Source organism: Etheostoma cragini, chromosome 9 (assembly GCF_013103735.1).
Source record: "Etheostoma cragini isolate CJK2018 chromosome 9, CSU_Ecrag_1.0, whole genome shotgun sequence".
Lineage (NCBI taxonomy): Eukaryota > Metazoa > Chordata > Actinopteri > Perciformes > Percidae > Etheostoma > Etheostoma cragini.
Window position 1 is genome coordinate 21,055,634 of NC_048415.1, and position 12,534 is coordinate 21,068,167.

The following is a 12,534-nucleotide window of genomic DNA, read 5'->3' on the forward strand; positions in this document are numbered from 1 at the left end:
AATCTAAATGCTACACCTAAATGTTAAAGGTTAAATCTAAATGCTAAATCTAAATTTTAAATTTGAATCTAAATCTAAATGTTAAATGTTAAATGTAAATCTAAATGTTAAATGTTAAATCTAAATGTTTTGGGTGAAACTAAATAGTTAACTAATATGCAAATTTAAAATGCCGGTAACCGGAAGTGCCAAAATGAAAGCTTGAGGAGGTCAGTGTGTGTTTATTCTTTCAAATAACAAATAAAAACACTCTCATCCGGGGACATAGTCTCTTGGACATGAATAAACGTGATAATAAGTACCTAAAATAATAAACATGTTTGGAGAAACAGTATTTGAAGAGTACTTTTAGTTTTTAGTCTCACTTTTATGAAGGGTGCAGGACTTATGACCAGTAGCCACTATAGTCAGCCACCAGGGGGGGCTCACTTTGACTGATCTGTCTTGTTTGCTTGCCTATCCCCACCCGCCCGCGACCAGGTATGGTACCGTTGGCCATGGTTGCTCTTCGAAACATTTAAATTTAGATTTAGATTAAACATTGAGATTTAACATTGAGATTTAGATTTAACATTTATATTGAACATTTACATTGAACATTGAGATTTAACATTAATATTGAACATTTAGATTTGACATTTAGATTTAGATATAACATTTACATTTAACATTCACTTTCGTATTTATATTTATATTTAACATTTACATTTATAATATAGATTTAACATTTTTTTAAATATTTAGGTTAAACAATTAGATTTATCAGTTAGATTTACTATTTAGATTTAGACTTAACATTTAGATTTTGATTTAGCATTTAGATTTAACATTTAGATTTAGATTTAATATTTAGATGTAATGTTTAAATTTAACAATTAGATTTAGCATTTAGATTTAACTTTTAGATTTAACTTTTGGATTTATTATTTAGATTTCACGTTTAGATTTAGAATTAACATTTACTTTTAACATTTAGATTTAGCATTTAGATTTGACATTTAGATTTAGATTTACCATTTAGACTTAAATTTAACATTTAGATTTAGATTTCACATTTAAATGTTTGAATTTAACGATTTAAAATGTCTCTCAGTTGACAAATATTGTTGTAAATGTGCCAAAACGTGACCCTCAAAAATGTGTACCAATTTCCTAAACATTTTTTAAAAGCTAAATGTGACAAACTGTTGCTGTTATTTTCAGTGTGAGCCGCTTTACAAGAGACACCTCGAAAATCTCTACATTGTTATCAGATTATTTTGGGGATGTATTTATGCATCCATTACAAATGAAAACCTAATAACTAACAAAATTGAATCAAGTGCTGCAACAAAGTGATTGATGTAGCCTACTTTACTTGAGCATTTCCATTTTTAGCTACTTTATAGCCTACTTGATTATTTCACATATGACAAGCTCATAAAATACAATGCATTGCTAAAGATTAAACCATATAAGCCTACATGTGTTTATTAATGTTGATAGGCCTACTTACTTTTGATGGATTTAAGTCAGTCTACATTTAGCTGATGATAAGTCTGTACTTTTACTTAGGAAGAGATTTGACAAAGGACTTTTACTTTTTGGTGGAGTAGAAGCAGCCTACTTTCCCACATTGGTACATTTACTTAAATACAGGATGGGAATTCCTCCACCACTGCGTGTTATCAATACACTGTTATTGACTTGACCTAAAAGATACTTTAATTTACCAGGTTGAAAAGGCGAAATTATAGATATTTTCTAGAGGACAACGATGCTAGAGCTGTTGTTTATTTCTGTGAGTATTATTAGCAGATCATTGCCTTCCTCCACTCAGCTGTCCTAAAAAAAACACATCCATCACACACATCAAAGTCTGTGCTTGGGTTTCCTCAGAAGTCCACGCCCCTGGCAGTGACTTACAGTAGGCATGCACGCATGGTCTGTGCTCGGAGATCCAGGAAGGTCGACGGACAGAAGAGAAGGGGGAGCGCGCACATCATGTTCCCAAATCTCGTCGCTTGAAAGCCGAGCACTTACATCCTCATCTCCAGCTCTTCTCTAACAAGAAGGTAAATCCCTCACACTTTTGTTTATGATGTATGGTAGGTCTAAGGGCATGCTGGTCCGATGTTTAGGCTAGATAGGGTAATTTGCGCTTGGCGTAGCGTCTCGCCAACTACTTTAGGCTGAGATTACTGTTAGTTAAACTGCTATATTCAAACAATCGTTATGAATAGGACACGGTTTAGTTTGCGTGCACGAGGCTTAAAGCTTCGTTCAAAGCGTCTCACCTTTAAATGAATCCTTCATTTTCAGGGAACTCTGCTCCTAAACAGATAACTTACTGATGGTTTGTGCGGATAAATCACAGCTTTTCTGACTGTATGTGCACTTTTTTTCAGGAGCTTCTCTTTCACAAGAAAGTCTACAAAAGTGTTACCATTAATAACACTCAAGGTCTTTTTTTCTGCAATGCGGGTAGTTTTTTTCCCTCCTTCTTTTAAATAGCCTACATACTAAACGATACGAGACTTTTTGTGTGCCTGGGGCTGGGTGTGTTCCAAACATGTCTGTTTTTAGACATCTGGGATTCAGACAAATTTCCTGCCAGGAAGGGACAAGGATATGGCTTGGTCAGCTCAACTCAATGGCTGACTCATCCAGTGGAAAGACAGGCTTTTTCCTGAAAGTACCTTCCTACAAACTACAGGCTTCACACACTGAGCCAAAACCCTCTTTTCTCTGTGCTACTTCATGGATTTTTTGTTTACGAATCCACTCTGTTATTACATTTTTTAAAGGACCCTACAGTCACATATTTGCTATTTTTCTATTGTACCACTTTTTGATATGTAGCAATGTAAATCACTTTAACCTTAAAGAGGTATACCGCAGATTTTGCACATGGAAGCAGTTGACCTGTTACAAGGTGCCCCGTTGATGTCACCAGGGTGTTCTCCGTGTTACACTTAGATAGTACAATGCACGCAGCGTCAATGTTATGAAACAGTAGACACACCAGCTGTCTTCTAGATGGGCGTGGTCTCGTTTGAAAGTGTAGTGAATGTACTGTAGATGGATGGAAATGTATATTTGCATAATGTATTCATATTTTATTTAGCTCACATTCGATATTCGCACAGTTAAAAGCCATATTTAGCAACAAAAAAAAAAATTCTTGACTTGTTTGTCTGGAAAATGCCATTTTTGTGTCTGAATGTTTGGGCGTTATGTGGGTTGTAAAAAAAACTGGTCCCATATTTACATTGGTGACTATGGGGCAAAATAATCAATCATAACCTGCGTTCACGTTCACTTTTCCCATTGGAATCAATAGACTCAAGAGTCAGGACCTGCCGCTAGTCTGATAAAGAGGTGTGGCAGTAGATAAAGTAGGTCCTCAGTATCCAAGATAAACAGTCCATCATCCCCACCTTTAAGCCTCAAACACAGTGTGGTTGAGAGGTTACCAAATTGGCAATAGAGAAAAACAATCCACAGTTTGAAAAATGCTGGGAAAGGTTGAACTTCAAAGTAACTAGTAATTACAGCAATGTTGTGAGTAAGAGTATAAAGTACATGGTAAGCAGAAAGTTCATAGAAAATAGGGAAGTGAAGTTCAATTGCCTCAAAATTGTACATAAGTGCAGTACTTGAACATGTACTTTCTGTAGAACACGGAACTCATTTCTTCCTTTAACATGTAGTTCCAATGGAAACTGGTCAAAGCAAGGGCTAATCAAGAGTAACTAGATCAGTGTTCCTAAATACAGATGTGTCTGGTGGATTAATACATATTTATTAATGCTAGGAACTTAAATCAATAGATGGATATCTCAAACCTTGGCACATGAAACTGCACAGTTAGATAGAAATAGAATCAATTCAACTTTATTGTCAATTCTGCAATGTGTGCCAGACGTACAGAGCAATTGAAAATCTGTTTATTTCCCGACCCATGGTACACAAGGACACGTACAACAGATATAAAAGATAAGAAATATATACAAATAAAGTAAAAAGGTAAGCAATTTATAATATATGAAAACTAAAAAAGAAAAGTAAAATGTACAAATTAGATAAAGTGACACATACAATTAATAATGGTTCTGAACCTCAGTAGGCAGTTAAGTGTGAACATCCCCTCTGTGGCTCTCCATCCCGCCGGTTGTCACGACCCTGAGATGGGTGAATCAATACAGATCTTAAAACGTATCATAATCAGGATTCTCTCTAAAAGCCAACATGCTTTTAGTGAACCTTTTCAACGTTGCTCTAAACTCATTAATAATGAACTATAGCTGGAGTGTAGATGTAATCAGCTAATGCCAGCACCTGTCTCTTAGGCATCGTGGAGCTGCAGATCATAAAAAACTGTACATAATGGTCTGGCACCTTGTAGATTATTCATTACATGATTGATGATATGATTAAACTTCGGAAACATATGGATATGTTTGTATTTGGATGATATTTTACATTTATTTAGCATTTTCCATTGTTTCCAAAAGCACATTGTGATATAATTTATGCAAAATTACTTTCAAGCTGAGATATTTTACTACAAAAATCCCCAGTGCTTATACAATGATTTTTTTTATTGAGTAGACCTTCTAAGTTTGAATGACAATGCAGCCAACTCCACTGCCAGACAGACACTGGAAATAGGACACTTGCAGCTGCAGTAAGCACTTTACAGAAGGTGACCAGAGCATGTTAGCAGAAAGCTGAATCAGGGATACAACGCTCTTACACACTCTTATTCAATCTACAGCTGTTGGAGAGCTGCAGGAGGTAGAATATAAAAAAAACCTGCCAGTTCATAAAGTAGAGGGAGACCTCCTCCCCCAGCTCTCCCTGCCCCCTCTCTATCTAGCCTAACATCTGGCAAGCACAGGCATGCACCATGGATGTATGGAGACAATTGGACACAGCGTTCAAGGTGGAGCCCCATTTATGAGAGCTGCTCAGAGGCGCATGAAGCCAAAAAAACTCCCAACTTCCGGGAATAAAATTACACTTCCAAGCACGGCAAACTTCCCTGGGGCCTGGCATGCACCGGCTTGATACACTCCCCCAGTACTTCACTGAAAAAAGTATTTATAGATATATAACATTTCAGACACATACTCAGTATAATGAATCAGAGAATAAATAAAATTACTTTAAATAACTAAATTAAAAAACATAACTAAAAACAAAACATGAAAACGAAGTAAACTAGAACTGTAGGCAGTTGAGACGGGGTCCATGACCCATCGCACCAGTCGTCCTGATGGGAACCGGGGAGCTCTCGACCCCAAAGCGTAACGCGGGGAGGCAAATGTAAGGAAATATCGAGAGGTGAGCCGCAAGGTCGGAGGTACAATACCGTTGCAAATATCCCAGAGCCCTAGGATATCATTTTCTATAAAAGCTTGTAAAACATCAACCCTGTTGTCCATTATCAATCTATAAACATCGTTTCTTTTCAGGAAAAACTGGGATACGAGAATAGTTGTGTTGCACTGAGGTCACTTGGATGTTAAAGGTTGTAGGACCATAAAGACAAATACATATAACAGAACATGAATCTTACAGATATATATTGATATCACACACACAGCAATGCCACACAAGCATTTGCGTTGTCTAAAACAGTTCTATATATTTGTAGTTATCCAGTGCAAAAATAAACATATTGAAGATTATAACTCATACAATGGACAAATTACTTACATTTTTAACATACATTGTATCAGTCTAGCATGTAACAGTATGGATTAATAGCGGAATGACCCCAAAAAACTCTGGGCTTCTAGGCTGGATCCAAAACTTTCTGTAAGGGCAAGGAAGACAACAAAGACATCTGCAGAACGGGGCGACATTTGAATTACGTTTTAATATTTTTTAATTGCTCCCGATTGCGTTCCACCACCAAGGTAGCAACTGAAATAATAGGCTAAAGCAATGTCGGTTTATGGAAAGGACAGGTGTAAATATGGGCAGATCTTGGTCCTGACTGATTGCGACGTGATATTGAGGGTTAGCGTTAGCGTTGTGATTTACGCATTTACAGCGTTGGCTGTTGTTTCAGCTTTTCTTTCCTTTTTAAGAAGCAGCGACTGTGTTGCGTTTTGCCTGTAAAACCCTGTCTATGTTTTCATATTTATGTAGAATTATACTTTGCTCTTCTTATGTAATGTATGCAGCTCTGGTAGAAGTTTGCGATTGGTCACGCTGTGCAAACACTGCCTCTTTTATGAGCATGTGTCTCTAGATTGGGAAACCCTGGGTTGATTGAACTAGTTGATAACCACCATCGTGACACGGCTTATGCTGGACCGTGGTTGTTAGGGTTAGTGAAGCCGGGTAGCTGAAAGAAATCCAGGGCATGTTGATCTTGATTGCTACTACAGACCTCTGGTGTGATTTAATTTAGTCAGTCATCAAGTTTATTGAGAAGCCACTTTACAAACATGTTGGCTTTTTGGACTATGAAGTTAATGTCATTTATTTAGTCTTTTTGTGGCAATTGACTTACAAATAGTTAATGATGGAGCTCTACAAGAGAGTGACTCATCAGTTTAATGCACAGTGGCTTGGCTAATTCCAGATTTACACTGTTTTGGTGTCTTTCCTTTTTTAAATGAGAGGGAATTGTGTAAAATGTCCACTGTAATGTACTGGGTGCTGTATCCCCCCATTGGACTGACAAGCTTGTGCCACATTATAACATACACACACACACACACACACACACACACACACACACACAGACAGAAGCACAGGTTCATTACCACCCAGAGCCTGCAGTGATTGATTTAAAATAAATCCTGTAAGCCTTTTCTTGTCTGTGTATCAAAACACCAAAGCAAGGTTGTCTCTGTGAATGTTTTCTTTTCCCTTGTTTCCTTTGTATTGTTTTTATAGCATGAACTGCTTTGATGCCATTGACATCATCTGTGCTTGCTTGTTTGTACTTGCTCCAATTGTGTGCCACATGTCTGTACTTTACTCCCCAATAAAATGGATTCTGATTGTTTTTGCTGCTTGATTTTCCAGTCATCATAAGAAAGTAGAGTTATTGTAAAATAACATGACCCTTCTTAGCTTCTGTCCTCCCCAGTTTGAGTAACCTGACGCTACTGGTCTGCAGCTACACTAGCTCTGTGAGGCCGTCGGACAGTCTGCTGAGGTCAGTTACTCGAGTCTGTTCGGTCAAAAAGAGCCGTCAGCCATCATTTGGGCCGAATTGAAATGTTGTATCGGAAGACTCAATGATCAATCAAATTGGCGGAGGGCTTACCCCGACATGACGAGCAAGATGACTGTGACTAACGCCTCAGCAACTGATTCAGCAATTGCATGGCCTATTTCTTACTTAAACTGTTTTCAGAAACAAGTATTGGTAAACTAATTTTGTAAAATATGAGATTGTATTCCAAACGAGCCGCCATGACGGTCTAGCTGTAAAATTGCGGAAAAGCCAGACCTACGTGATGCGTCCAATCAACTGATGGTTTTCAGTTTTTGGGCGACAAAACAGATTAACTCTGCCTGCTGTTATGGAGACAAATTATATCTTGCGCACACGCAGAATGGGGCACTTTTTTGACCAACTAGGGGAGACAAGTCAATTCAACTGCCTTTTCTGCCAACGGTCGGCCAGCCAAAGCCTTAAGGCACAGCTGTAGTTGAGCTCATAGTAGCTAACATGCTCACAATGACAGTGCTAAAATGCTCATATAGAAAGTATACGTTTTACCATGTTTGCCATCAGCTTGTGTGCTCACATTTGCTAATTAGCACTAAACATAAGTACAGCTGAGGCAGATTGGAATGTGATTAGTTTGTGCAGAAGTACTGGACAGACTGAAAATGTAACCTTATGGTGGCGCTTGATGAAATGTTGAGGATGGAGGTCAATTCAATTTATCTTGAGGGGGACATGAATGAAGGCTGAAAACCTACAGTATACCGTTGAGAGTATACTGGAGGAATACCCTAGTTCTGAGAAATGAATAACTCCATTGTTTCATCCCCCATTGTAGCCAAACCATTTCCCCCATTGTATGGACTGAAAGTCATTTGAGATCATTTTCCACTCTTTTGTTTCCAGGCATCATGATTCCTGTGATGGAATTCCGGCAGTTCTCTGAACAGCAGCCAGCATTCAGAGTCCTGAAGCCGTGGTGGGATGTGTTCACCGACTACCTGTCTGTAGTCATGCTCATGATTGGGGTCTTCGGATGCACTCTTCAGGTCAGTAACATTGCCTCATCACGATACACAGGCTGTGCATTTGTGTGTTCCATAAGGTTTAGAATTGCCTTGTGGAGCTTCTGCTTCCACTTTTCTACTGTAACCATCTCCTTGAAAGGGAGTAAGTAATTTAGCTAATGCATGCTAATGTAACATGAGCTCAAACTGCAACATGTTTATGAGATAAAAGGAGTTGTCCTACTATTTATTTCATCCCAGTGAAAGGGCAGTAATTTAATTCACTAGAGGAGACCTATAGGCTCTCTGAAATAGCATAACTGCTCTGCCTTCTCTCTGGCACCAGCTCAAAAGCACTTATTCTCTGCTTTTACAACCTGGACTGGGAGCAGCAAAGGAAGCATTCATCCCAACAGGAGTTTACCAGTGGAAACATTTACCCACCCAGCCCCTTTCAGTAAACATCAAGATTCCAAACTCCTGGCCCAGCGCTTAACTTTGCTTTCTGTGTTGAATAGGACTGTTTTTTGGCTCCTGCAATACTCTGTAGTGAGAATCCTGGAAATGGTACCAAAACAGTTTTAGAAAAACAGTTAACAGGATATTTATCAGAGTGGGAGCAGCTGTTGATTTCCACTCTCACTGTAACAGTGTTTGGACACAATCTAATGGTTAATGAATTGAGTAGATATTTATTTATGTAGTCAAGTTTACTTTATAAGTTAGAACGTTGTCAACAAGCCATTTTGTGTAATTACGTCATTGCCTCACACAATATTTGCTGCAGATGAGTTTTTCAGAGACCCCAGCAGACCTGACTTAGCATTTCTGTCTGTAATGTGCTACAGCACAGCTACATTGCCTTTAACCACTGTAATAATCACAAATGTAGTTCTTTTGCATGAGTTTGCAATTAGACAGCTAAACAAAGTGCACAAAATGTCTCCCTTTTAGGCCTGGCACCATTAAATTAAAGTGCAGATTTCCTGTTGCAGAGTGAAGCAGCTGTTTTTCATTATTTTCAGTAAACATTAAAGACAGGGGTTGTTTACTGATGACAACTTTCCAAGCCGACATTCAGTATGTTTACATGCAATCCGTAAAGCAGGTTACTCAGAGAAATCAGGTTAGACAGGCAGTTTGACAACTGTTTAAATTCACCGTAAGAACTATAGCTTGTTGACAATGAATTTTTGCAGATAGGAAGGAGCTTTGGTTGAACCTCCTGTGGTGTGTTGTGCTGCTTGACTTTCTGGCCTGTGATGCCTTAGGTTGTATTTAGTGTGATTCTCTGAAGATGGCCCGTACTTTGTTCCTGCAGTGGTGTACAGAGGCTTAATGATGGGGACATGAACCAATGTTTAATTATCCTGTTTTTATGCTTCTCTTGAGAGCGTTCTTGGTGTTACCAAACCCAATTACTGAGTAGTAATTGCTCAATTTAGCTCAGTAAAACGATTTCTCTTCTACTTCAACCCAATTTTTCAAGTAGTATTTACTCATTTTAACAGGTTGATGCAATGATTGTTTATTTATGTTTGTATGTGTGTGGGTTTACTGTGAATGTCAAATGTAAATGGACTGTTCTTATATAGCGCTTTTCTAGTCTTAACGGCTACTCAAAAAGCTTTTACATAGTACAGGAACCATTCCCACACATTTGCACACTGTGGCCGAGGCTGCCGTACAAGGTGCCACCTGCTCATCGGATAAACACTCACACACATTTACACTCTGAAGGCGCAGCAGTGGGGGCAACTCAGGGTTCAGTGACTTGCCCAAGGATACTTCAACATGGGACTGCAGGGCCAGGGATGATAATGATAAGTTTGTCTAATCTTCCTTTTCACCCTACATTTCTTTTTAGGTGATGCAAGATAAGATCATATGCCTTCCTCAGAGAGAGTCTTCAAAGAACATAAGTGAAGTGGAAGTAAAGTCACTGTTACACGTGCAGTCCAATATTTCAACCGTACCAAGAGAAATGACAGGCCTGAAAACCCAGCTGGATTTTCAACAGTACCTTTTTATCAATCAGATGTGTTATGAGAAAGCTCTGCATTGGTATGCCAAGTTCTTTCCTTATTTGGTTCTTATACACACTCTCATTTTCATGGTGTGTAGCAACTTCTGGTTCAAGTTCCCTGGCTCAAGCTCTAAAATAGAGCATTTCATCTCCATGCTCAGCAAGTGCTTCGACTCTCCATGGACCACACGGGCTTTGTCAGAGGTATCCGGAGAAAATCCTGAAGAAAAGGATAACAAGAGTGCGTCTAGGTCAAACATTGCTTTGTCTCCCTTAGAAGGAAGTTTGGAGAAGACACAGTCACTCCGTTCTATCCCAGAAAAGATTGTAGTTGACAAACCATCAGCAAGTGCTCTTGATAAAAAAGAAGGTGAACAAGCTAAAGCTCTTTTTGAAAAGGTGAAGAAGTTCCGTTTGCATGTTGAGGAAGGAGACATTCTCTATCTGATGTACGTCCGGCAGACAGTATTCAAGGTGTTTAAATTCCTTCTGATCATTGCCTATAATAGTTCTCTCGTAAATAAAGTGCGAAATAGAGTGAACTGCGAAGTTGAGATCCAGGACATGACAGGCTACCGTAACTTTCAATGCAACCACACTATGGCTCATCTGTTTTCTAAGCTTTCTTACTGCTACCTGTGTTTAGTGGCTGTCTATGGATTAACAAGCCTCTACACCTCTTACTGGCTGTTTTACCGCTCACTGAAAGAATACTCCTTTGAGTATGTGCGACAGGAAACAGGCATCGATGACATCCCAGATGTCAAAAATGACTTTGCTTTCATGCTACACATGATTGATCAGTACGACCCGCTGTATTCTAAACGATTTGCAGTTTTTCTATCCGAGGTCAGTGAGAACAAACTGAAACAGCTCAACCTCAACAATGAGTGGACCGCGGATAAATTGCGTCAGAAACTCCAGACTAACAGCAACAACAGACTTGAACTTCAGCTGTTCATGCTCCCTGGGTTACCCGACACTGTCTTTGAGTTGACAGAGCTGCAGTCACTCAAGCTGGAGATCATCAACAATGCCACCCTCCCTGGCTCAATCTCTCAGCTGGAAGACCTTCAGGAGCTGTCTCTTTACCAATGTTCTTTAAAGTCGCAAACAACAGCTACCTCCTTCCTCAAAGAGAACCTGAAAGTGCTTCGTGTGAAATTCGATGATAACAGGGAACTTCCACACTGGATGTATGTCCTGCGCAACTTAGAGGAGCTCTATCTCACTGGGTCTCTAAGCCCTGATGCCTCCAAAAATATAGCTCTTGAGTCACTGCGGGAGATGAAGGGTTTGAAAATGCTTTATCTTAAGAGTAATTTGACCAAGATACCTCAGTCTATAGTGGATGTTTCCAGTCATCTACAGCGGCTGTACTTACACAATGATGGCACTAAGCTCGTAATGCTCAACAACCTGAAAAAAATGACCAACCTGATTGAGCTGGAGCTAGTGCATTGTGATCTGGAACGCATCCCTCATGCAATCTTCAGCCTAACCAATCTGCAAGAACTTGACCTGAAAGAGAATAACCTTCGCTCAATAGAGGAGATTATCAGCTTCCAACATCTTCGAAAGCTCACTTGCCTTAAACTTTGGTACAATGGTATCATGTACATCCCAGAGCATATCAAGAAGCTTGGCAGCCTAGAGCGCCTATACTTCAGTCACAACAAGATCGAGATATTGCCTTCGCACCTGTTCTTGTGCAACAAGCTGCGCTACCTGGATGTGTCCAACAATGACATCCGATTCATCCCTCCAGAAATTGGAGTTCTTCAGAGTCTACAGTATTTCTCTGTCACCTGTAACAAAATTGAAAATCTGCCAGATGAGCTTTTCTTTTGCAAAAAGCTGAAAACACTAAAGCTTGGCAAAAACTCCCTCTCGACACTGTCACCAAAGATTTCCTACCTAGCTCAACTGACGTACTTGGACCTCAAAGGCAACCATTTTGAGCTTCTGCCCCAAGAGCTTGGTTGCTGTCGTGCATTGAAGCACAGCGGCCTTATAGTGGAAGAAACACTGTTTCAAACTCTGCCTCCTGATGTCAGGGACCAAATGAAGGCTGAGTGAGATGCCTTTTGTAGCCACAGTGCCTGCTGTTTGTTTGGTCTACCAGTACCGAGCATATTTTTGTATGAACTCATTACCATATTTAAGTATTACACTACTGTTAAGAAAGCTATGTTTTCAGTTTCCTTGATGGAAAGAAAAATTGCCCATTCACATATTTTAACATGAGCCTCTTTCACACAGAGATACTGCAAATTTGCCGTTTTCGCTTTTTCATTCTGAACCAAATAACGCCGGCGTAA

General features: G+C 39.3%; 1 protein-coding gene across 1 annotated transcript; it reads left to right on the top strand.

The window, feature by feature from the left end:
- The first annotated feature begins 1,858 nt into the window (after positions 1-1,858).
- Positions 1,859-12,302, top strand: lrrc8c (leucine rich repeat containing 8 VRAC subunit C). Its single transcript, XM_034882264.1, has 3 exons — positions 1,859-2,054; positions 8,087-8,229; positions 10,055-12,302. The coding sequence occupies exons 2-3, from the start codon at positions 8,092-8,094 to the stop codon at positions 12,290-12,292; spliced, it is 2,376 nt and encodes a 791-aa protein (XP_034738155.1). The 5' UTR covers positions 1,859-2,054; positions 8,087-8,091; the 3' UTR covers positions 12,293-12,302.
- Positions 12,303-12,534: the final 232 nt, after the last annotated feature.

Bases quoted from the DNA above. Each gene is read 5' to 3' on its own strand.
- lrrc8c (XM_034882264.1), top strand. From the start codon at position 8,092: ATGATTCCTGTGATGGAATTCCGGCAGTTCTCTGAACAGCAGCCAGCA. The intron at 8,230-10,054 runs GTCAGTAACATT...ATTTCTTTTTAG, and splicing joins TCTTCGGATGCACTCTTCAG to GTGATGCAAGATAAGATCAT.